Below are 22814 nucleotides of genomic sequence, written 5' to 3'. Positions count from 1 at the left end.
CTCTGTTCCAGTAAGGACCTGGAAGAATATCACAGAGGGTTGTGAAACACATCAGCCATGACACAGAACAGGAGATTCTTATATTTATATATATATAACAGTACTCTGTGCAGTCAGAAGGAGCCCCCCTGTGGACCAGCAGAGTGTTACGTCCACTGGGGTGTTCGTTTTTTTGGTTGGTTCTGTGCTTTGTTTCAGATGCCCAATCAACAGGGACCTTCTACTGATCAGCTGCACCTGGTCATCTGCTGAGGGTATAAGAAGGCCCTTCCTCCACTCTTCACTCTCTCTCTCTCAGCCAGCAGGAGCAGAGCCACACCACACCACCTTGTTTATTTTGTTAGTTCCGTTGTAAATTAATTTGTAAATAAATGTAAATCTTATTTTAAACCACTTGCTGTGCTGTCATGTTGCTACCCCCTGAGCCAGGGTCGTAACACAGAGCATGTGCACACTGCTGCACTGCCTCCCCCTGTGTGAGCTAACAGTGTGTGTGCTGCCCCTGCAGGACCCCAGCAAGGAGTGTTTCAGCCTGAAGTTTGACCTCAATGTGGACATCAACACTGAAATCGTACCTGCAATGAAAAAGAAGACTCTGAGGTGAGAGGAGAGGAGGAGGAGAGAGGAGGAGAGAGGAGGGGAGGAGAGGAGGAGAGAGGAGGGGAGGAGGGGAGGAGAGGATGAGAGAGGAGGAGGGGAGGAGGAGAGAGCAGGAGAGAGGAGGAGGGGAGGAGGAGAGGAGGAGGACACGGCCCCTTCAGACTCTAATTAGCAGCTTTCTATCATCTTCTGAGCTGTGTCTTCATGTGTTAACAGAGGTTCTGAGCTGTATCTTCATGTGTTAACAGAGAGGTTCTCGGTCCAGTATTTGAGAGGAACGGCATTGAGCTGTCCCGGGTTGACTTGTTCCTGGATCAGTCCAACACGCCGCTGTCTCTCAACTTCGAGGCCTACCGGTTCGGAGGACACTACCTCAAAGTTAAAGGTAAAAACAACCTGACTAATGTCATTAAAGCTTCTGTCAGTGCTGCATGAATAGATGAGGCTTCAGTTCATGTTCATTCATTGATACATTGATGATTAGTGATCTCGGAGCTGGCTGAGACAGAGTGGAACTGCTCACTATCATTTTCAGAGCGCTTTTCTCAAGTGTGTATTGTTGCTACAATTCTCAGTTCCCTTAGGTTAGGTTAGCTGACGTATCGACTCATGTGTCAGAGGAGACTTGTCACAGACACAGTTCAGCACGGTGGCTTTATTAATGTGTGTTTACAACGCTCCTTTCTGCAGATTAAAGAATCTGTCACACGACAGATCTACACTGTTACAACACAATGAGTCACCCACATTAGAAAAGGCTCTTTGTTCTGTTCGTTGAAAGTGAGCCGTCATGATGTATTTTAGATATCACCTTATCTGTGTGCTTCAACAATGGCTGAGCAGGCAGAGGCGCGGGCCACTTTCCTGACCAGAGGGGAAAAGGAGTGGCCTCCATCCCGCTAATATGTCACTCAGTCCTGTTCCAGGAGAGTTGTTCTGATTCCTAGCTGTGGCCTCACAGTAACAGGAACTTGCTACAGTCTCTGGACTGAAGGCATGTTCAAGAGATCCAGTGATGAAGTCGCAGCATCTAGACCTCTGATTCTCTATCTATTGATCTCTGTGACGGTTTTTAAAAACATCAACAGGCAGCTTTTAAAAACCCTGCATTACACTAGTCCCTCACGCAGACACATGAACAACAGGCTGGTTCATTTTGAGATCTTAGCAGCTAAAGCTTCCCCTCAGAGGTCAGACCAGCACTGAAGGAGATAATCCACACAATGCTCCATTGCTTTGTGTCTGTTTTCTTATTATTCCTTTCAAATCTGATGGCCAGGTTCAGGTTGTAGCTCATTTCCTGATGCTTGCAGGTGGTAAGCATCAGTGAATTGTCTTGAAATCTAACTATGTGCTTAACCCTCTGAGCTGTGGTTATAAAATGACTCCGAGCTCAAAAAAAGGAAGCCTCAAGCAGCGTCTTTCTTTCCTGCAGCTCGGCCAGGTGATGAGCTGAAAGTAGAGCAGGGCGTGAAGGACCTGCGGTCGCTCAGTCTGCCCAACATGAAGCCATCTGGTGGTCAGAGCCCTTACATCCTCACCCCAGGCAGCGAGAAGGTGGAGCACGGATCTCTGGGCCGCCGTGAAAGCATCGATCTGTTGGTGAGTAAATGTGAACCACACACTGGGGGCAGACACACCCTCGGACTCTGTTGTTTAGACACAGCCTCTGCTCTTTTTCCATAACCCTTCTCTCCTGCCCATAGCCTGTGGCTGGTGTAGTATCTCACGGTGATCTCATCATGACCTCACTCTCTTCCATTACTGCGATCAGCCCAGCTGAATCCTGGGAATGCATTTGTGGATTTTCAGGCTTGTGTCTTTTTAAAGGGCATGTATGTACGTGCCAGGCAGCTCGGTGTGTCTGATGGAACTTCTGAATCACGTTTAATGATCCAGAGTTCCCTCAGGAACAGCTTCTGCCACTGCAGCGCTTCCTGCTGTCACAGGAAGTGGCTGCTGTGCTGCTGATGAGAGGCTGCAGGATCCTGAGCCACGGCTGCCAGACTTGGAGCTTGGATATAGGGCATCCAGTCATTGGGTTCATGTCAGGGCATGGAGTAATGCATGAACTGTTTCAGCAGGGGCTGTAGCAATCACACTAATTGAACCCAATCATGAGAGTATAGCACCGGGGTCAGGTCTGAGATGACGGCACACACTGCAGTTCACATTCAGTCAGTTTTAGCATTCGACGCTTCTTCAAACAGGTCGCTGGTTGTTAAGCTCAAATCTAGCCCCACCTACAGGTGAGTTATTGTGTGTGTGTGTGTGTGTGTGTGTGTGTGTGTGTGCACTATAAACAGTTGTCATCATTGCTTTGGGCAGGAGAACGGGTGGAGGCTTAGTAAAAAGGGTTTTACAGCTGTCTGGAGGAAAGTCACCGCGGTTAGTCACGAAGCTCAGACACAAACAGGAGGCTGCTGAGGAAACAGAGTTTTAGTCATGCGGCGTCTGACCTGCATTTTTTTAGGAATTTCAGTGCAGCCGAACAGCGGGTACATACACATCGGCCTTATTTTGGTGGGAGGAGTGACGTCACTACCAGGGCTTGTCCTCAGGGGGGCAGTGATGTGCTGGTAGTGTGGCGATCGTGCTGCCTTCAAACTGTTAACCCTCTAAACCTGGGTGTGCACCTCTGAGGAAGCAGCACAATCCTCCCTACAAGTAGAGACAATCATGTCTTTGTGTGTGAAGCACCGCTAGAAAGACAGAAATCTAAGAATACAATGAAGGAAAGCTGCCATTGTTTTGATTAACTGTTATTTTTTATTAGCAGCTTCTACAAACCAGTTTTTAGTCTACTCTGCAACTGCAGAACTCTTCCTAAAGACATCGTTAACATGCAAACATTTAATGAATTATTCATTTAATGAGTTAAGTGATGAAGTATCAGGACTTTAGGTTTGATCTTAATCCTGTGATGCATTTAAGGATTATAACTATAGACAGTTGAGATTCCCCATTGTGAATGTATATTGCATATTTTACCCAGACACAGTGACAGTGTCTTTCCTGTAGCAGCACCCCCGTCTGTTTGGTGCCAGTGTTGTTTCATGAACGCTGTTCGGAGGGTGACAGCTCTGGTTGGACGTGTGGGCAGGCTGTGTGTGGGGTTCTTGAGTTTCTATGGCAGCAGCTTTGGCGCTCACCATTAAACACTTTCATGTGTGGTTTTTTATGGAATAACAGGCTTTTGTCAAAGAAGCAAAGATCTTTGCCTGGTGAGCAGGTCGGCACGTCGGCACAGCCGCAGCTTTCTGCCAGGCGTCAGAGGGAGATGCAGCCGAGTGTCCTGTCTGTGTCAGGCTACCTTCTCAGGCTGAAGAGGGGTTTTTCAAGTGTATCATGGCACAGATGCTGACGTTTTATTGCCTCTGGCAGAGTGTGATTGGCTGCACAGAGCTTTGATGAAAGGAATCCTTGGCCAAGTGCTCCGATTGGTCAAAGCTGCATTCCAGTCCTGCTGATAGGTCCCGTAAAGCACCGTATTTATTGCACCATTTGCAAATAATCCGTCCTCTTATACCCTCACAGTGTCATATTGCCTTTGATACAGAAACTAGTTCAACAACACAAACCATCTAATGACTGCAGTGAGGAGGGCTGATCAGGCCGCCTGCTCCTACTGAAGTAAAACTGAAAGTTGTAGGAACAGTGAAATCCCCAGGGTCGGGCTCCAGGTGTTTCCCTTTGTGTACTCCAAAGTGTCATCAGACAGCAAGTGTTAGCATTTCTCTTATTGTATCACTTCACACACTCGTTGACTTTTCCCCAGAACAGAAACCGAGGAACCGTTTCACTTTTACAGACGTCATAAAGATAACTGAGCCGTCTGGGACCTGGTGATGGTCCGTACGCCCGTACATCGATCCTTGCTCTCCCTCCTCATATAATTCACTCACATAGCACAGTGAACACATGCGGAGTGAAGTCCATAACCTGCAGCAGCATTATTTGCTTCGCTGCGGCCTCGCCTTGTTACAGCCCTGTGTGTTCAGCTGATACATCCTCCAGATGTAGAGAAAACCACGTGTTGAATCTTCACGCTTCTTTTAATGCTCTACACACTCACACTGATTAATGTGTTAATTTTACTTCTTTAACCCCTCACGTGCACATAGACATGCTTTAATTCTTCTTTAAATAATACTTGTGCGTCTTGCATACAGAGACCTGGACCTAGACGTTCAAATAGCTGTGAGCTGGTAGTGAGTATTTGAGTATAAATACTTAGATATAATAAGGATTACTTGTTGTTATTGTTCAGCCGGCCTCCATCGTTCTCCCACATATGAACTATACATTCAGAAGGAACAACACCATGTAGGAGAACTGTGGGCGGCCCGCTTTCTGCTGATCCAAATCTGAATCAGTTACCAGATCATTAAAACATGCTGTCGTTGGTTTTAGTAGTGGCCATGCGTGTGTATTTTGTTCATGCTGACATGTGTGTGTCTGCACTTTGTTTCCATTTTGCAGGCAGTTTGGTTCTCAGAACTCTCCGGCTGTCATTAGTTGTGGAGATCTTAAAAACAGTATTTCACTCTTTGTTCATTTAATGTTCACCTTGGAGAACAGCCCCGTGCCTTCCTGCCTTTGTTCTCCCTCTGGATGAACTGTAAGTGAGCGATAATAAGTCCGCAGCAGATTCAAAGGGGAAACTTTGCCTCGGGGGTTTGGAGCAGTTTGTTATGTAATAGACAGACGGTGTAGAGAGTGTTGTTTCATGATACACAAGGATTCCATGCAGGAGTAATACTGTATGTGAAGACAGAAAGCCCTGAGGGCCAGAGACACATGTCGACGAGGAAGAGGGCCCACATTCCAGCTGGCAGCTCGGAGAAGGAAGTGGCAGGTTGTCCTGTAAAACGTTCTTCAGTGGCCTCAGATATCGTCTTCATGCTGCTCAGACAATGCTCACCACTGTGCTTTTACCTGGAAGAACACGTCAGCAGCAGTCATTATTTCTTTCCCTCTTAAACTGGGTCATACAGTGCGCTTCATTACACAACAGCAGCCTCTTCTCTCACTGTCTGAGGGCTCACAATGGGCCCAGCTGTCCATCACCTGAGTCGTTTGAATGACAATAGCTGTGACGGTCACACGGGCCGTCACGGCTGCACCCAACCTTAAAGTGTTGAACTGACACATAACACAGTCGGTACAGTTTGTTAATGGAGTGAGAAGTGTCAGTGATTGACTTGATAAGCTTCTTTCATGTTAATTTCATCCTGACCTCAGCTCCAGTTTATACAGTATGTTACATCAGTTCTACTTGTCTGAATAAACAAGATTCTGTAAAACATAAAACACTCCTCAGCAAAGCCGGGAAGCCATGGTTGATTTAGGTTTTTAGTTGTTTTTTAAGCAGAGTGAACATTTTTTGGTAGCACGTGTAAAAATCTCTGTAGCTAACACGCTAACATTTGATTATTTCTATAACACTCCAATGATTCCAGTTAATTTTTTTACCAACATTTTTTAAATCAAAATCAAATGAAACTTCCTGAATCTCAGAGTTTGTTGAAATTCATAGTTTTTAATAACATGAGATAATTGTTTCAGGTTTTTGTTGGCTGGGCTTAGATGATATTTTATACACTAATGAATCATAAAAGTAATATATATGATATATATGATCCAGTGCTTGTAGTGAACACTAGTTTCAGCAGAATGTGGGGCGTTATTTTTTTGTTCAGTATCACTTTACAGATCTAATATTAGAATCTGCTCATCCAGTCGGTGGAGAGTTTATATGACTCATGTGTTTGTTAGTCTCTAGTAACACTAATTATATCAGGTGCTAGGAGTTTATTCCCCATGTGGTGTGGGAGGAGCTGCAGGAGGAGGAGGAGGGAACCCTTCAGGTGGAGGTTGCTGCTGGGCCAACACATCTTTATGATGGTTATTTGTCTGTAACACACCGTGCCTGCAGGACCAGGCAGGCAGAGCTGCGATGCTTCTCCTCTCTGTGGAGTGTGTGTTCCTGGAGACGCCTTCATCCTGATTGCTCAGACGGTTTCAAGACGTTTTTTAAGTTTGAGGTTTTCTTTTTTCATCACTTCCTGTGGAAATGGTTCGTTTCGGTCGGCTGTCGTCATGGCACAGCTGGGACCTGCTGCAGGCGGACTCGGAGATACCCGAGTCGCCTCCTCCTGTCGTGAAGACGCCGAGCGACTGTCAGGTGAGAGGTCTGAGGAAGGGGTGAGGCAGGGGTGAGGCAGGGGTGAGGCAGAGGAGGCAGAGCGGGCTGCAGGGGCTGGTTAGTTCACCTTCAGAGGTTTGAGGACATCTGTGAGACGTGTTACAGTCTGTATTTACTCTGGATCTCAGGTTCATGTAGAATTAGAATATGTGTTGTGTGCAGGACTGTTTAATCCGACCTGCACAGAACGAGTCTGAGTTCTTCTTGTTTCAAAGTGTTTCTCCTGGTGGTGACGCCTGGGCTGTGCTGTGCCTGATGGATGTGGATCGTTGTCACGCTCATGTTCTTCTGTTTGTGTGGCTGTCGGGGTTTTCTCCACCCCCTCAGAGCGGCGAGCAGCTTTTAGTTTCTGTTTCCTGCTCATGCACATGTGACATACTGTATCTGTGCAGGAAGCTCAGGGTCGCACTGTTTCCCCATCGTTAATCACCCGCCTGATCAAGGGGTGTTATCAGTTCACATAAAGGAGGGGGGGGGTGCTTTTCTCTTTGTTGCCACTTATTTTAATACAACCCCCCCCGCCTCTATTCAGACCAAGGTTAACACCACAAACCACAGCAGCGATAAGATCAGCACACACTGTGTTTGATCTCATTAACCTGGCTGCACGGGCTTCATGAGGCTCCTCCCTCTGCTGTGACTGACAGGTTTACACAGGGGGAGGCTTGTAAACATAATTAGTGAAGAGAGACATGAACAGAGCAGCTGAATGTTCGCTGTGGCTGTGTGGTGGCTCCGGCTGAAGAAATAAAAGAGTTTTAATGCAGAAAAATACACATCGGAAAGAATGATTTAATCCTAGCTGCACTCTAATGTCAGGCTGTTGGCCTCCAGGAGGAGGAGGAGGAGGACTGGCTCATGCTTATCTTCGGTATATGAGCAGTGTATTGAATGTGCTGAGACCAGCCAGTAAACAAAGGAAAGGGTTCCCGATTGGGGGAAATTTCTCTCCATGTTTTCGGCCGGCTCTCCTGGCATTGTTCAAAGGCGAAACAGTGATTGAAGATAAGAAAGTAAAAACACGGCTTTGCTTCCTAATGAGCCTAAAAGACTTAAAGAGCATTCAGCATCTCAGGGAGCTCCCTGCACGCTGTGCGCTGACTCCACCTCCAAATATTCAGATCGGCCTCTTTCCTGCCCGACACAATGAGGCAGATCCTCCTGGTTGCTATGACTCCAGGCCAGTGTCTGCATGAAATGCAAGCAGGCAGGCGCCTCAGTGAGTTGGTTTCACCGCTGGCTGCGTGGACACGGGAGAGGAGAGGCAGACCTGACTGACCGAGGGGAGGTCGAGTGTCAGCGTGGAAATCAGGCGGCAGACGGCGAGGACAGAGCGGAGGAGAGAGAGGAGGCTGGAAGCTGAGAGAGAGAAGCAGCTGGCTCAGAATGGGCTGCGATCCATGAGTCCAACTGAAGGATTAGGATGGTTTTTGTTACTTTTGACATGCCTCTGGCTTCCATGGTGAGCACTGTTAATGTGGGGGGGCTGCTGATGGCTTTTATTAGGACTTCCTGACCTTGTCTTTGTGCTTGTTCTCTTCATCTGATACTCTCTACACTAACCAGGCATCCAGACTTTCCCTTTTTCGCCATTAATTTGTTGTTTAATTTTTGTGACGTCTCTTTGAAGAGAATTCGATGAAAGAGCTGAAAAAGCTGCTTGAAGATCTGGATGCTCTCTCTCTCTCTCTCTTTAGATTTACTATTCTGTTTGTCCAGCAGCTCTGTCTCAGCCACTGTGCTCCTCTTTATTTCTTCAAACATGTGAGTCTGTGTGATGCAGAACAATTCAAGCCGAACTTTATATATTTACATTTCATCCTGGAACATATACATGTCATGATCAGTTTACATTGGGATATGGGAAATATTCGACTTGTGCAGTTTTTCTTCTATAAATCTACCTTAAATCAAACAAGGCTGAAATATTTTCTGTTGATGAATCCAGTCGGTGTTTTGTGCCGTTTTTAAGACAAAAAAGCTGCAAAATAATTGATATATATAAAAAATGCTGCGCACACTTTGCTCACCAGTGGAGCTGCTTTAAGTTCGGAGCACTTTACTCAGGGAGAGTTTGTGTTTTTGGACCGCAGCCTCGCAGCCCTGTGTGAGTGAGTGTTTGTTTGTGATTACGAGGCGTGATCAGGGAAAGAATTCCATTGGAATGGCAGGTCCAGGAATGTGTGTCCTTGTCTCTGCATTTGAAGGTGTGTGTGTGTGTGTGTGAGATTCCTCAGCACTGACAGTCCAAACGGCAAAAACAACTGCTTCCTCAGATACGGCGGCGGCCTGTTTGTTTGCTTTGCTGCTGCTCGTAAAGAGCTCAGGGTGCCGGAGCGAGTGCTGCTGACAGTGTAACAATGGGCCGGGGGGGGGGGAGGTCTTATGGAACGACCTAACTCCTCGCTCCTTGTGATGTCATCAGCAGTCAGTGTGAGGAAGTGGCCGTCCTTCCCTGTCCTGTTTGTGTCCAGCCATTAGGACAGCGTCCACAGTCGGGTTGATGTCATCCCTCGCAGAATTCCCCTCTGACTTCCTGTTTGTCTTCATCATTCCGTCATTGTCTCTTTTTTGTCAGACTGGAAACCTTTGTGTTTTCCCATCAGGACTATCTTTCATTTTCTGTTTGTTTCACCGTGTAAATATTCTTCTGTCCTTTCCTCTGCTCAGGGTCAGGCGCGGCGCAGGAAGGACATAACGCAGTTCCTGGGGGAGGCCAACATTCCCACTCCAGACGCTCTGGGCCAGATCGGGGGCTCTCTGCCCAGCGTCGGAGCCGGTCCTGATAGCTGGAAGAACCGCGCTGCCAGCCGCTTCAGCGGCTTCTTCAGCTCCAATGCTGGAGCCGGGCCCTTTGTCAAGGTAGCGCTCGTCAGAGCCCATGAAACACCAGAGGATGTGATGGTTTTAATTGTGTGTGTGCAGCAGGAGAGGACCCACAGTGGTGGTGGCAGGTCTGCTGCCCAGACGTGTCTCAGACTCAAATAACACGAAAAACAAAACAGTAGCAACCGGCCGGGGGAGGGGGGGGGGCATATCTCCCTGAGTCCTGCTGAAGTCGTTTCCCTTTAGTCTCCTGACTTGTTGGCTCACACAGTTTCCTCTCAGCAGCCCTGGAACACTCAGTTCCATCAATGATTCCTTGATTATATCAACTCTAACAAAAGCTCCAAGGAGAGAGCTCAGTGCTCACAGGTGTCAGCAGCCTCTAACTGTCAACAGCCTGCAGATCAATTCAGCATAGATCAGGATACATTAGATTTTTGGTCATGTGACTGCTGGCCTCAAGCTTCCGTCCTTACATTGGAAGCACAGAAATATAGAGCTGCTGGTTTGGAACTGTACATCACACTTGATTAGTTTAAGCATCGTCCAAATGTCGGATTAACACAGACTGTTAATCTGCCTCCTAGCACACAGCACAGTCTTTTCTTTGGACAAACAATCATCAACTCCAGTTGTAGTGAAGTACAGGCCCACACACACACACACACACACACACACACACACTTCCCATTGTGTCCCTGTCCCTGAGGTCACATCCTGCACAGTAGCAGATGTCAGGCACGGACAGTATCTGTCAGTCACCCGTCAGTGTCCGCCTCATCTCTGTTCACCCCGTTTGTCCTACTTAACCCCCTTAGGGCCAGAGATCCTGCTCCAGGACCTGGACCTCTGGCACCCTCCATGCTGCAGGGTTAAACATCTGCCAGTCACATCACACAATTCCAGCAAGACATCAAACTCTGAACTAGGATTCTTTCCTAAATTTATCTTAATCAGATTTTTGTCTAAAACGGTTTCATGAAGCCAGTGGTGCATGCCCCCCCCCCCATCTTCTATTGTTAACATGGTCTCAATGCTCAGAGCTCATTTTCATAACTACATAAGGCCTGCCAGCTCAACAAAGACCTGAATAGCAGCTACTGTTGGATTTAGGAATGAAGGCGCCAGTAAAAGGAGGACAGGGTTTGTATGCTAATGATACAGACTCTTCTTCACTTACAGTTACAGTCATGGACAGCCAGTCCTCACGCTCTCAGGCTAATCAGGCTTTCTGTGATCTCCTCACAGGAGGTGGACCGTCTGGAGCAGCTCCACAACAAGCTGCAGTCCTACACGCTGTTCGGGCTGCCCAAGGTGCCGCGGCAGCTCTCCTTCCACCAGGACTCCTGGGAGGGGGAGGACCTGAGCCTGGAGGACAGCTGGCAGATGCTCCTGGACGACTCAGAGGTACAGTGAAGACACACACACACACACACACACACACACACAGACACACACAGACACACACACAGGCCTGTTACTCTTAATCTCAGATGGACAAATACAAACAGGAACAAAAACTAATTCCCAAATAATTTATAAAAATCTTTTGTATTTAATACAGAAAAGTGAAAAAACATATTTTGAACATGTTTCAAAGGTTTTTAATTAACTGGACTAAAATGTAAATAAAAGCCTGATATAAAGGAGTTTTTAGATCAGAAATCAATAATATAATTATCATATTAAACAGCTCCTGCCCCTCTCCGTCCTTCTGATCCTCATACAGTCCCTGTGTGGTGTAATTACCCGCAGCCTGACTTCCTGCTTCCTGGTAGACACCTGACCCGACTCTCACTTCCTTCTTTTTTAATCACTCTCACCCTGACGCCTGCTTTCCTGGAATAAAAGTTATGAAACGACTTTATCGCAGTGCTGCACTGAGGATCTGTAAATGCTGATGTAAACTGATAACAGCTGTCTCACGCCATCGCCGGCTTCCACCTGTTAATGTGTACACGACTTGTCAATAAAAGGAGCTGAGCGGTGGCACAGTGACCTGTGTTCACTCACAGTTTACCACATTCAACTGCTGGGAGGAAAAAATCCAGATGTTCTCCACTAATTCGGTCTTTATTGTTTGACATCAAACACATTTATCAACAGAGTTCTGACACTAGACACAGGTTTCACTCCCGTGTGAATACAACTTGAAAACTGAAATGTGAAATCACCCATGTTTTATTTACAGTCTTGATAACGTGTCAGTACAGCAGCTCTGAGCTGCAGCTTAGCTCAATGTGACGCCATGTTGGCGGTGCCAATCCTCTGAGTCCCAGTTAAAACAGACGTGAAGGAGGGCAGAGAGTCAAGAACATGGAGAGACAGTCTGTAAACAGGTTCATTGCTGTGGGACATTTTGAACAAACGGCTTAATGACCATCCCACCAGGCATCAGCGTGCAGCTTCAGTCCTTCGGTTTAATACGTCCTCAGGACAGAGTCACGGTGTTTGATTTAATAAACTGCTGTCGGTGTATCAGTGATCATTTATTTAAATCCTATGTATTAATAAATTATGTGTGTGTGTGCAGACATTGACAAGGCGACAGTTCCACCAGCAGGAGGCGATATGGGAGCTGCTGCACACGGAGACCACCTACATAAAGAAACTCAGAGTCATCACTGATGTAAGTGCAGAGAGAGCGGCTGTAGTCTGCTGACGGAGCTAAGGATCACACATGGATGAAGCGGCTTCTGTGCAGAGACAGATAAAGACCATGAACTTCTTGTTGGAAGTTCACGGTCTTTATCTGTGCACTCAGTTCGCCTTCGACGTCTGAGGTTTATTATCTTTTGTTCTGTGTCCAGCTGTTCCTGTGTGGGCTGCTGAACCTGCAGGAGAGCGGCCTGCTGACGGAGGTGGAGCCCGCCAAGCTGTTCAGTAACATCCAAGAGATCATCCGCCTCCACACCTGTCTGTGGAACGAGGTCATGCTGCCGGTCCTGGATAAGGCCAGGCAGGCGCGCGCCCTGCTCGATCCCACCGGCCTCCACCACGGCTTCCGGACGGTCAGTGACGCTGTGTGTTTAGAAGAAAAATATCATTCATGTTTAAATCTTTCAGAAACGTGGACCAACTCTTACAAGAGATTAAGATTAAGATTAAGAAACCTTTATTAGTCCCACAATGGGGAAATTGCATAAAGAGATATTTACGGATAAATGCTCCGAAATATGACGCTTACACAACTCAGGAATAAAAGGCCTTGTATGTTAGTTTTTAGGAGACATGTTTAGACCATAACCAACGTCTTAGAGGCTTCAGGGCTTCACGTTTAAATACAAAGGTTTAGCAGCATATAGGTTATAACAGGAACTATAGGGTTAATGACCACAGTAACAGTTGATATGATGTTTTAATGATGTCATTTAACCGATTGTATCATTTTTGATGTAAGCAGAACAAGTTGTTCATGTTTTTGCTGTGCTAACATCTCTGACGCCTTTGTTTGTGCAGTTTGGCTCCAGGTTTCAGCCGTATATCCGCTACTGCATGGAGGAGGAGGGCTGCATGGAACACATGCGCACACTGCTCAGGGACAACGAGCTCTTCAGGACCTACGTCACGGTCAGTTACACTCACACACACACTCACACACACACACACACACACACACACACACACACACACACACACACACACACACACAGACAGGACACAGACAGGACACACACACCCTCGGCTGTCTTCATATTGCTGCTGTGTGACGTCCTGTGTTTCTTACCTGATCCAGTGGGCAGAGACCCACAAACAGTGTAACCGTCTGAAGCTGGCCGACATGTTGGCGAAGCCTCACCAGAGACTGACCAAGTACCCCCTGCTGCTGAAGAGCATCCTCAAGAAGACGGACGACCCGTCGGCCCGCGACGTCGTCAGCAGCATGGTAAGAAGTAGAAAACTTGTTTTTATAAGCAGCCGTTCTTTTCCTCTCTGCCAGATGTCTGAATGTTTTTTCTCGTCAAGGTGGCGACAGTCGAGGGCTTCATCAACAGCGTGGACTCCCAGATGCGTCAGCGGCAGGAGCAGCAGAAGCTGGCCACCATCTCCGCCCGCATCGACTCCTACGAGGCTGTGGAGGGCAGCAGTGAGGAGGTGGAGAAGGTAAGAGGCGACTCGGGGGCTCTACAACATTAAGCCTTGATGTGAGACGGTGCTTCATGCTTTGACCTTTGTCACCTCAGATACTGAAGGAGTACAACCGCTTCGACCTCATGGCGCCCATGAGGGGAGTAGCACCGGAGGAGACGCGGCAGCTGCATCTGGAGGGAGCCCTGAGGATGAAGGAAGGCAAAGACAGCCGGGTAAGACTTGATCCTCCACTCAGCCACGCCTGAACGCTGCAGTCACATAAGAAACGTCACAGGTGTTACTGTTTGGTTCCCCTCAGATGGAGGTTTACTGTTTCCTGTTCACTGACCTGCTGCTAATTACAAAGCCAGTAAAAAGAGTGGAGAAAGTCAAAATCATCCGGCAGCCTCTCGTCATCCACAGCGTCATCTGTAAGGAGCTCAAAGACCCCGGTGAGCTCTGCCTGGAGGACAAAATGTCAAACATTATGTTCTCAGATGTAAACAGAGAAAAGCAGGAAATCCTCACATGACATAACTCACTGACCGTCTGTCTCTGTAGGCTCCTTCATCCTCATCTACCTCAACGAGTTCAAGAGTGCAGTGGCAGCTTACACTTTCCAAGCCAACAGCGCCACCCAGGGGCGGAGCTGGATAGACGCAATCTGCAACGTTCAGGTAGTGGAGCCACTCCATGTCACATTAAAGGACAAGTTCATATTTAATAAAATGCTGCTTGTACTGAACGTTTCTGAATGAACGACACTCAGAACCAGCTGCAGAGGCTCCGCACTGAGGAGGTCCTCCGGCAGCAGACAACTCTGAAGGAGGGCGAGGAGGAGGAGGAAGAGGAGGAGGAGGACGAGAGCAGCAACTCCACTACGAGCTCCCCATGTCTGAGGCACAGAGAGCAGCAGAACTCGAGGTATCACACACTGAACAAGCTGCACTCTAAAGGAGCAGTTCAACACTTGCTGCTGTTAACCAGTAACTTCCTGTTTATCATCAAACAGCGGACGTTAAACTCCGTGCCGTCCTTTGTCACACGTGTTGAACTGTTCCTTCTTGTGTCTAACCATCAGACCTCTCCTTTCAGCCAATCAGACGGCTCCACTGAGACCCTGTCAGTGATGGACGTTGATGAATCCAGTGAGGAGCCTCCTGCCTCCAACAGGAACCTGGATGGAACCGTGGACAAAGACTCTGACCGGACTCCTGTGTCTGAACCCTCTATGGACCAACAGCCCTCCAGCCCCCACAGGGTCCACCGCAGTATTTATTCTGAGCCCACTCAGGGGGCGGGGCTGGACCCCCAGTGTCGCTCTCTGTCGATGGACAGCGCCTACGGTACCCTCTCCCCTGAATCCCTCCTGAGAGAACTGCAGCCACAGCCGGGCCACAGTGAGGGAGAGGAGACCGAGGAGGAGGACGGAGACAGGGAGGGTCCAGAGGCGGAGCAGGAGGAGGCTGAACTAGAGGAGGTGGAGGAGGAAGACGAGGAGGAGGAGGAGGAGGATGCTTCACTGGGGTCCCAGCTGTCAGTCGTGCAGTCTTCCAAACCTCGACGGCGGCCCCACGTTCAGCCTCGGCCCTCACTGTCTCTGACCCTGTCCCGCTCCGAGGACAACCTCCTGCAGCGCCTCCACGGACAAACCCCCGTCTCTCACACACACTCCCTCAGCTCCGAGGAGCAGGACCAATCACAGCGCAGGGACACGGACACATCCTCGCTGGCACACAGTAAGAGCCTGTCAGAGCTGGACGAGAACTGCCTCGACCAGTCTGGGGACTGCCTGAGCATGAGCATGCCCACAGACAAACTCAGCGCCACCCTGAGGAGGGCGGAGGCCAGGCACCGCCCGCCCGCCGGACCGTGTGAGCGCAACGAGTCTCAGAGCAACAGCTCCGACGGGGAAACGGCGCCGACAGATAAGAAAAACGAGTCAACAGGTGACACGACGCCGAAGAAGAGGAGATCTCCTCCTCAGCAGCACAAGAAGCTGACGCTGGCTCAGCTGTACAGGATACGCACCACTCTGGTCCTCAACTCCACACTGACAGCATCGTAAGTCTGACTCACTTCATGTGAATAAACCTGTCCTGGCTGCAGAGCTCCTCACTTCTTCAGCACCGTGGAGCGGGTAGATGTCCATCAGGGAGATCACCTACAACAGAAACACCACAAAAGTTATCGACTTCAAACATACACAGCACATTTAAAGAGTCTGACCAATCACAGACTGATACACAGCCTGCTACCTAAACAAACAGCTGGACGTTTGAACATGCATCTGCTAATCCTAAGAAGCTGCAGGAGATTAGCTTAGCCTAGCACAAACCAAGGAATCAACTAACCAGACACAGACAAAAATCTTTCAGTGGTTTTATCCATAAGCTTTACATGTATGCTAGGTTAAGCTAACTCCTAGCTGTAGCTCCTTCTACTTAAGCTGATCTACCGTTAGCTGACCGTTAGCTTTAGAGTGAGCCTGTCTTTAAAATAGGAGAACAGCACAAACAAATCACATGATTGACAAAAACAGACAGATGTATGCTAACAAGTCAGAGCCTTACTAGCATTCAGTCTGGTGACGTGTGGTTTGGTCGTATTGTTACTGACGTGTCTTTGTCCTGTGTTTTTCAGGGAGGTGTAACCACTCTTCAAACAGCTGACCAGCGGCTCACCAGCGCTACGAGGACGCCACTTGTTTTAGTTTGAGGATGGACTGAATGATTAAAACACAGATGCACTCACTCTCCCTCTCCCTTCTGGTTTCTTTTAGACAGTGGTTGCACCATTTTTTTTTACATCACATAACCATCCTTATTTGTTTTGCATTGAGTCCTGATTTTCTCTAACAGAGGGGAGAGGCAGAGACACTAACTGCTTGCACTTTTGCAACACAAGTAGCATTAAAACGGAGGCGGGACTTTAAAGATGGACGCTCTCTGCAAAATAAGAAAACTGCTCCTGGTCCTGGTCCTGGTCCTGCTCCTGGTCCTGCTCCTGGTCCTGGTCCTGGTCCTGGTCCTGGTCTGCTTCAACAGAAGAGAAAATAATTGCACAGTTTTCTTTGTAGAAGAATCACTAAAAACAGCGTGACCAGTCACATGACGAATTCTTTGCGTACAGGTGTGTGTGTGTGTGTGTGTGCGTGTGCGTGTGTGTGTGAGCGAATGATACTTGACTGAACCAAATCTGCCCCCCCCCCCCCCCCCCCACCGGATCACGCTAACACACCCAAAGCCCGATGGTCCTACCGGACCTCTTTCTTCTGTTTTTTATTGATTTTTGTCGAACTAATGAGAAAAATGACTGAATGTGTGACTACAGGTTCATTTCTTTCTGCACTATGTATATTAAATGTATTAAAAAAGTGCACAAACAAACAAAGGACCGTGTCACAGGTCGGCTCTACAGCGGCCTGTGTTTGTGTCTGAGCAGGTTTGGGGTGGACATTCTGTAACGAGTGACTCTGCAGAGCTTTAGTTTGTATTAACTGATCACTGATCAATAACTCCGAGCATCACCCAAACCAAAATAACTGTTTACTTTTTGTTTATGTGTAATATTTATTATCATGCCTGCTATTGTTTTATATATTAAAAAAGATATTGTTTATAATTGTTCACCTCCATGAATTGTACATTTTTTTTTTGATGTAGTCTTAATTTTTTTTTCTTCTCGCCAGGCATTAATGTGCTATGAACCAAAATCATGTGTTTCCTCTTTCAGGAATGACTTTAAAGTGTCTTATGAAATAATAAAAAAATAATGACAAAATAAAATCCCTGCTCTAATGGTTTAATCCAGAGTAATGGAGCCTGCAGCTGCTCTGCTGTTTGTAACGCTGACGGACAGCAGGTGGCAGAAAACGAGAATCACACAGCAGAGGCCTGAAGGCATCTGCACTGCAGCTCCTCAGGTCTTTAAATAAAAGCAGGAGAATACTTTACTGCTATTTTAGGATCAGTTGAGACTTGTGCAGAATTTTGGTAACTTTAACTTTTTAAGCAAATATCTGATATAACTGGAGTAAACAAATTCAGCAGTGCCCTTCTCATGCCATTACTGCCACCCTGTGGTCACTGGAAGTACTGCAGGTCATGGTATCCAACTTTTACAGAAAATCTGAGGAGCTAAATTTTTACTTTAGTACACTACTGTTCCAAAGTGTGGGGTCTTCAGGCCAGTTCTACAGCTGATCAGCAGAACATCAGCTGTGCTAACATCATTTCACAGGAGTCTTCTGATCATCAATGAGCCTTTTTAACACGATTAGCTAAAACACAATGTAGCATCAGAACACAGGAGTGATGGCTGCTGGGAAAGGGCCTCTGTACACCTTTGTATGTATTCTATTAAAAACTAGAACAGTCATTTACCACGTTAACGATGTCTGGACTGTAGTCTGATTACTGTAATGTTATCTTCATTGGAAAAAAAATAAAGACATTTCCAAGTGAGCCCAAACTTTTGAACAGTAGTGTACATAAACTCACTTGTTGCAGATTTTTTTTAAAATATATATATGTTTAAATAACTAAATATAAAGCATCACATGAACATTACATTTTATATATTTCTACTATATTGTTGAATGAACTTCTGTTGGGCGTATTTATTTAAAAATTAATAACTGCTTTTTAGATTCATCATATTTCACATGTTAAACAGTTTTAAGCTGAAGGTAGGTCTCCACGAATAAGAAGCACTAAATATTTTTATTAAAATAAAAATTTACCAAATTAAATTAATCAAAAAAAATTGCTTCCGTGTTTAATTTAAAATGTATACACTTAAAATGAAGTTCCTAAAATGTCCCTCCATCGAGTTAAACCTGCAGCACGGCGGGGGTTAAATGCCATAAAACGCTGATTGGTATTAGAGTGTGTTTAAAGTGCTGCTTGAATTATTTCGGGTTATTCGGAGTCGGTCGTCTGCTCAGTTTAATTTCTGGGAAAATCTCAGATCACATATCGGGCGCAGCTGTCCCCCGTCTGGGCCGACCGTCTGCTTCTCCGACGTCAGAGCGAGCACGTCACGGTGGCCAGAGGTGTATTTACAGGTGATTATATCAGCTAATCGCTGGATTACAGCATGTTGAGTCCACACAAGCCTCTAAGCTGCAGGCAGGGGAAAGACAGCGCGGCCTGCTGGGATTTTTAGTTTTTAGTTATTTATTCCCTGTGGGTTTAATCTGGGCCCCAGAACTCTGTGCGGCCCCTCCCGCTCTCACATCTGGCCGGCCGGGATTTACCGTTGTAATCCTCGATTTTAAATTTTTATTATGCTTCAGGGCTGATACGCTGGACTTTAATTATTAAAATGCAGCTTTCTAGTTTAGCGATGAAGTAATTAAAACATGCTTGTTCTATTAGCCTCCGCTAATGAGGCTGCGACACACTCGGAGGAGATGACGGCTGCAGATTACAGATTATATAGGCCTGTACAGGTTGACCAACAGAGCTTCACACACACACACACACACAGGCAGCATGACCTCCAATAAGGGGACATGTAAGGACCAGAATGACTGAACTCATGCATGGAGTCTGCCTGCAGCTGGGGCAGCGAAGGGTTAACACCGCTCGCTGTGGCAGATGTCAAAAACCATGCTGTAAAAAATGTCCGATTAACACAAAAGGGGCACTTTGGCAAATCCTGATTATAGGAGCACTTTCATTTATTAAACTCTGCCAATCCCCTGTACTCGCTCTGAGCGGGGATTAAATCCAGGTAGACACCATTGTCTGTCCAAACAATCCCTCTTTAAGCTCTCGCCGTTTCCCCGCTGCCCGGCCCAGGCCCAGGCCCGGGCCGCCTGGCTGGCTGCCCGCCTGTAATCTCAACAGGAGCTTATAGGTCACTACTACCACTACACGGCCCCATTCATCAACATCATCCCTCTGGAGGGACGAGGTGATTGGATTTAGGACGTGTTTTACAGGGCCGGAAAAAAGACAACAGCAAACTGAGGCGTGTTTACAAGCGCTGTGCTGTGAAAAGACCGCGGATGAGCGGCGGCCATATGGAATGGATCACCCCGGGAACATCTGCCCCCATGGCTGTGACCTTCAGGCAACATCTGGCCCCGCTCGCATGGACCCCATGAGAACCACGTGAAGCAGACGGATAGAGGCGAAGACCTCCATGTGGTTTATTTAACAAAACTCATTTAGCCAACAGTGCTATGGAAATACTACAACGCTCTCATTTAATGTTCCACCGAAGAAAAACACATTGATTCATTTCTCTTTATCTAATTAAAAAAATTACACTGTAAAAAAAACAGAAAGAAAATTCTCTGATTACACAGGAAGTTTGTCTTTTTACTTTTATAGTATTATTTCTGTTTGAACACGTTAGCAAAGAAGCTAACATCATCTACTTTTGGCTCAAAGAACTCCTCAGTGTGGTTTTTCATGCAAAATGCTTTTATTTTGAAATATTTAAGTTAGGGGTGGGAAAAAAATCGATATTGCGATATATTGTGCTCTCTGTCGCAACAAATAATCGATTCACTGACGGCCAATATCGATATTTTATTACACATTACCCATTGTCACTGTCACTGTCACTACCCAATATCTACCATTCTGTTTTCGGGGGGCGCTATTTGAGTAAATGGGGGTAAAGTGGCGGAAGCAGGGGCCAGTGAAGAAGAACACAAGCTAACTAACAACAGAGAAGAAGCAAGAACAAAGAGAAGTTTCCACTCTAAAGTGTGGAGACACTTCGGGTTTTACGAAACAGTCATACTGGTAGAGGTGCTTAAGAAGGCTGCAGGCGAGTGGAAGCTCACCGAGACAGAGCCAGGAGGGGGACTGACAACGCAGCGAATATGTCCGTAGCTGTTGAGATGGTGGATATCTGCATGTTCGCAGTTTCGCTTATGTTAGATATCGATAATCGTCATTGTCGTGGGCTACATATCGCCACAGAATCGATTCATGAGTTACCTGTATCGTCCCACCCCTAAATTGGTTGTAGCAGACAGGCCGGAAAGTAACTAAGTATTTGTGCTTCATTACTGTACTTGAGTAAATTGTTATGTATTTCTACTTTACTTCAGTAAAATAACAGCTCATACTTTCTCCTCTGACTCCATGCTGCAGCTGTCCCCTGTCCTTTCTCCTCCACTACATGTCTCCAGTGTCTGTAGTTCCTTGTTCCATGTGATGAACACAGTGTGGACTGATGTGAGGTCAGACTCTGCATGGAGCTGGTGTCACGCTGCAGCTGTGTTTCTATAATGAGCCTCAGTCATGATGCCGGTGCTCTGGCTCAGTGAGCTAACTAGTTAGCTGCTGTCTGCTAACACAGGTCCATCCATGAATGATGAACATGAATCATCACATGAATCTACAGCAGGAACACTGACACAGTAAACATGCTGAATGCCTGTTTGTTATCAGCAGCCTCTCTGTTCACTTGATGCCCACAGCCTGCCTCATGACACACAGACCTGTCCATAGCTGCTTCTGGACTGAACATGGACATTAACTACACATGGTCCATTTGACTTTGATTATTTTAACCTGTTCACATCCTTTGGAAATCAATCATATATATTCAGTGTGTGAGTACTTTTACTTTGAATACTTTAAGTACATTTAAAAGTACTTAACACTTCTACTTAAGTAGGATTGTTGATGCAGCACTTCTACTTTTACTTGAGTATATATTTTGCTGGGTAATTGTACTTTTATTGAGTACCAAGCTTCAGTCCTTCCTCCACTGCAGGAAGGTCAGTGTTTACTTGCATATTTGGACATTTTGTTGTCAGATAGAGGATTTATTGGGACATCTTGATCAGATCGTCTCTTTCCTTCCCTGCCTGGCAGCAGTAAGGTGATGGCTGCGTCACCAGCTGCTCTCTGGCAGCATTAATTCATCCTGCAAAGACGCGACATATGCCGCAGGATCAAATTTCTTTATCCTGGTGAAAGTTGTGTTGTTTTCTAAATTGAAAGAGCATAAGGTCCCACTTTCACAGCACAATACAGAACTGCTCACCTCAATAATTGTATCAGCGTATAAGAAGCTTACTGTAATTACAATATTGTCGTCTTAGGGCCGCAGCAGCCCAGAAACATGAATCAGTCATTTCTAAATTAAATGGAGAAGCAACACCAGGAGAGGAGGAGGAGGAGGACGGGATTAACGTGTCACATTTAATATTTACAGCACAATTAATCTGACCGTGTGCTCTGTGTTTAATACCTGCACTGACTGCGGCTCCTGCAGCGCTGCAGGGTTACAACTTGTGACCCAAATAAAACACAAATCTGTGCTTCCATGTTTGAGTCGAACTTGTTCAGCTAACCAGAGGTTCATGCTAAGCTAAAAACCAAACACTATGCAGATAATCTGCTGCTGTGTCCAGTGATCGGGTCGCCGAGGCCGAGCGCCGCGACATACGCCACGACATAGTAAAATACTTCCTGTGGCATTTCTTTACAAGATATAAATATACCGCTGGTATTTCCTGGTAGAGACACATTAGCCCTATACCTGTACCAAATACCACCTCTCCATCTTTCATATTTACAGAGCAGTGATGCAGAGAAGTTGGACAATTTTTGCCTTTTTTGGTTTTCGGCCATTTTTAGGCCTTCATCACATCCAAACTGTTCGAGATATGAAAGTTCTGATCACATTTTCTGATTCTATGTGAAAAGTTAGCTCTATGGAGCAAACAGCAGATTCCTACCTGCATCAGAGGCCGAGCAGTAAAAGATCAAACTTGGACGAAAGCAAACCAAAAACAGATCAAATTTCAAAGGGCTGTATTTACAAATGGTTACACTGACACAACTAAAACTCTGCATCCCTCCATAACAGATGATGGACATCAGTGGAAACTGTCTGAGGGGGGTCATCTCACATGGAAGGACCCACACGTGAAGCTGCACTCAGACCAAACTGAATCAATGTCCCATCAGTTCCACACAGTGATCCACAGCTCATCAAGAAGAGTCTGATACAGCGACTGGGCTCATCAGCGGTCAGAGGTCATCTCCTTCCATCCATAGACACACTGGACCACAGAGGCCGACCCTACTCACCCAGACCATCCCCTCCACTCACTGATGGCCTCCACAGA

General features: G+C 46.7%; 1 protein-coding gene and 1 long non-coding RNA gene across 10 annotated transcripts in view; one reads left to right on the top strand and one right to left on the bottom strand.

The window, feature by feature from the left end:
• plekhg5b (pleckstrin homology domain containing, family G (with RhoGef domain) member 5b) overlaps positions 1 to 17493 on the top strand; it is a 56802-nt gene extending 39309 nt beyond the window's left edge. For 7 of the 9 annotated variants that reach the window (XM_028410467.1, XM_028410466.1, XM_028410465.1 and 4 more), the window contains 16 exons: positions 509 to 600; positions 849 to 985; positions 2036 to 2202; positions 9479 to 9670; positions 10883 to 11041; positions 12168 to 12263; positions 12445 to 12645; positions 13094 to 13204; positions 13371 to 13520; positions 13601 to 13738; positions 13819 to 13938; positions 14025 to 14157; positions 14267 to 14382; positions 14475 to 14629; positions 14801 to 15769; positions 16349 to 17493. In XM_028410467.1, the coding sequence (XP_028266268.1) occupies positions 509 to 600; positions 849 to 985; positions 2036 to 2202; positions 9479 to 9670; positions 10883 to 11041; positions 12168 to 12263; positions 12445 to 12645; positions 13094 to 13204; positions 13371 to 13520; positions 13601 to 13738; positions 13819 to 13938; positions 14025 to 14157; positions 14267 to 14382; positions 14475 to 14629; positions 14801 to 15769; positions 16349 to 16358 (2946 nt within the window). In that variant the 3' untranslated portion in view covers positions 16359 to 17493. Of the gene's footprint in view, positions 1 to 508; positions 601 to 848; positions 986 to 2035; positions 2203 to 9478; positions 9671 to 10882; positions 11042 to 12167; positions 12264 to 12444; positions 12646 to 13093; positions 13205 to 13370; positions 13521 to 13600; positions 13739 to 13818; positions 13939 to 14024; positions 14158 to 14266; positions 14383 to 14474; positions 14630 to 14800; positions 15774 to 16348 lie in introns of those variants that run through there. The other 2 variants (XM_028410468.1, XM_028410464.1) reach the window with 1 other exon arrangement.
• The window catches only part of LOC114438862 (uncharacterized), a 29131-nt gene continuing 22046 nt past the window's right edge, over positions 15730 to 22814 (bottom strand). Inside the window, exon 3 of the long non-coding RNA XR_003671001.1 lies at positions 15730 to 15869. This is a non-coding gene — a long non-coding RNA (uncharacterized LOC114438862). The remainder of the gene's footprint in view (positions 15870 to 22814) is intronic.

The sequence above is a fragment of the Parambassis ranga genome, chromosome 7, assembly GCF_900634625.1.
Source record: "Parambassis ranga chromosome 7, fParRan2.1, whole genome shotgun sequence".
NCBI classification, from domain to species: Eukaryota; Metazoa; Chordata; class Actinopteri; family Ambassidae; genus Parambassis; species Parambassis ranga.
This window is presented reverse-complemented; position numbering and strand designations above follow the sequence as displayed.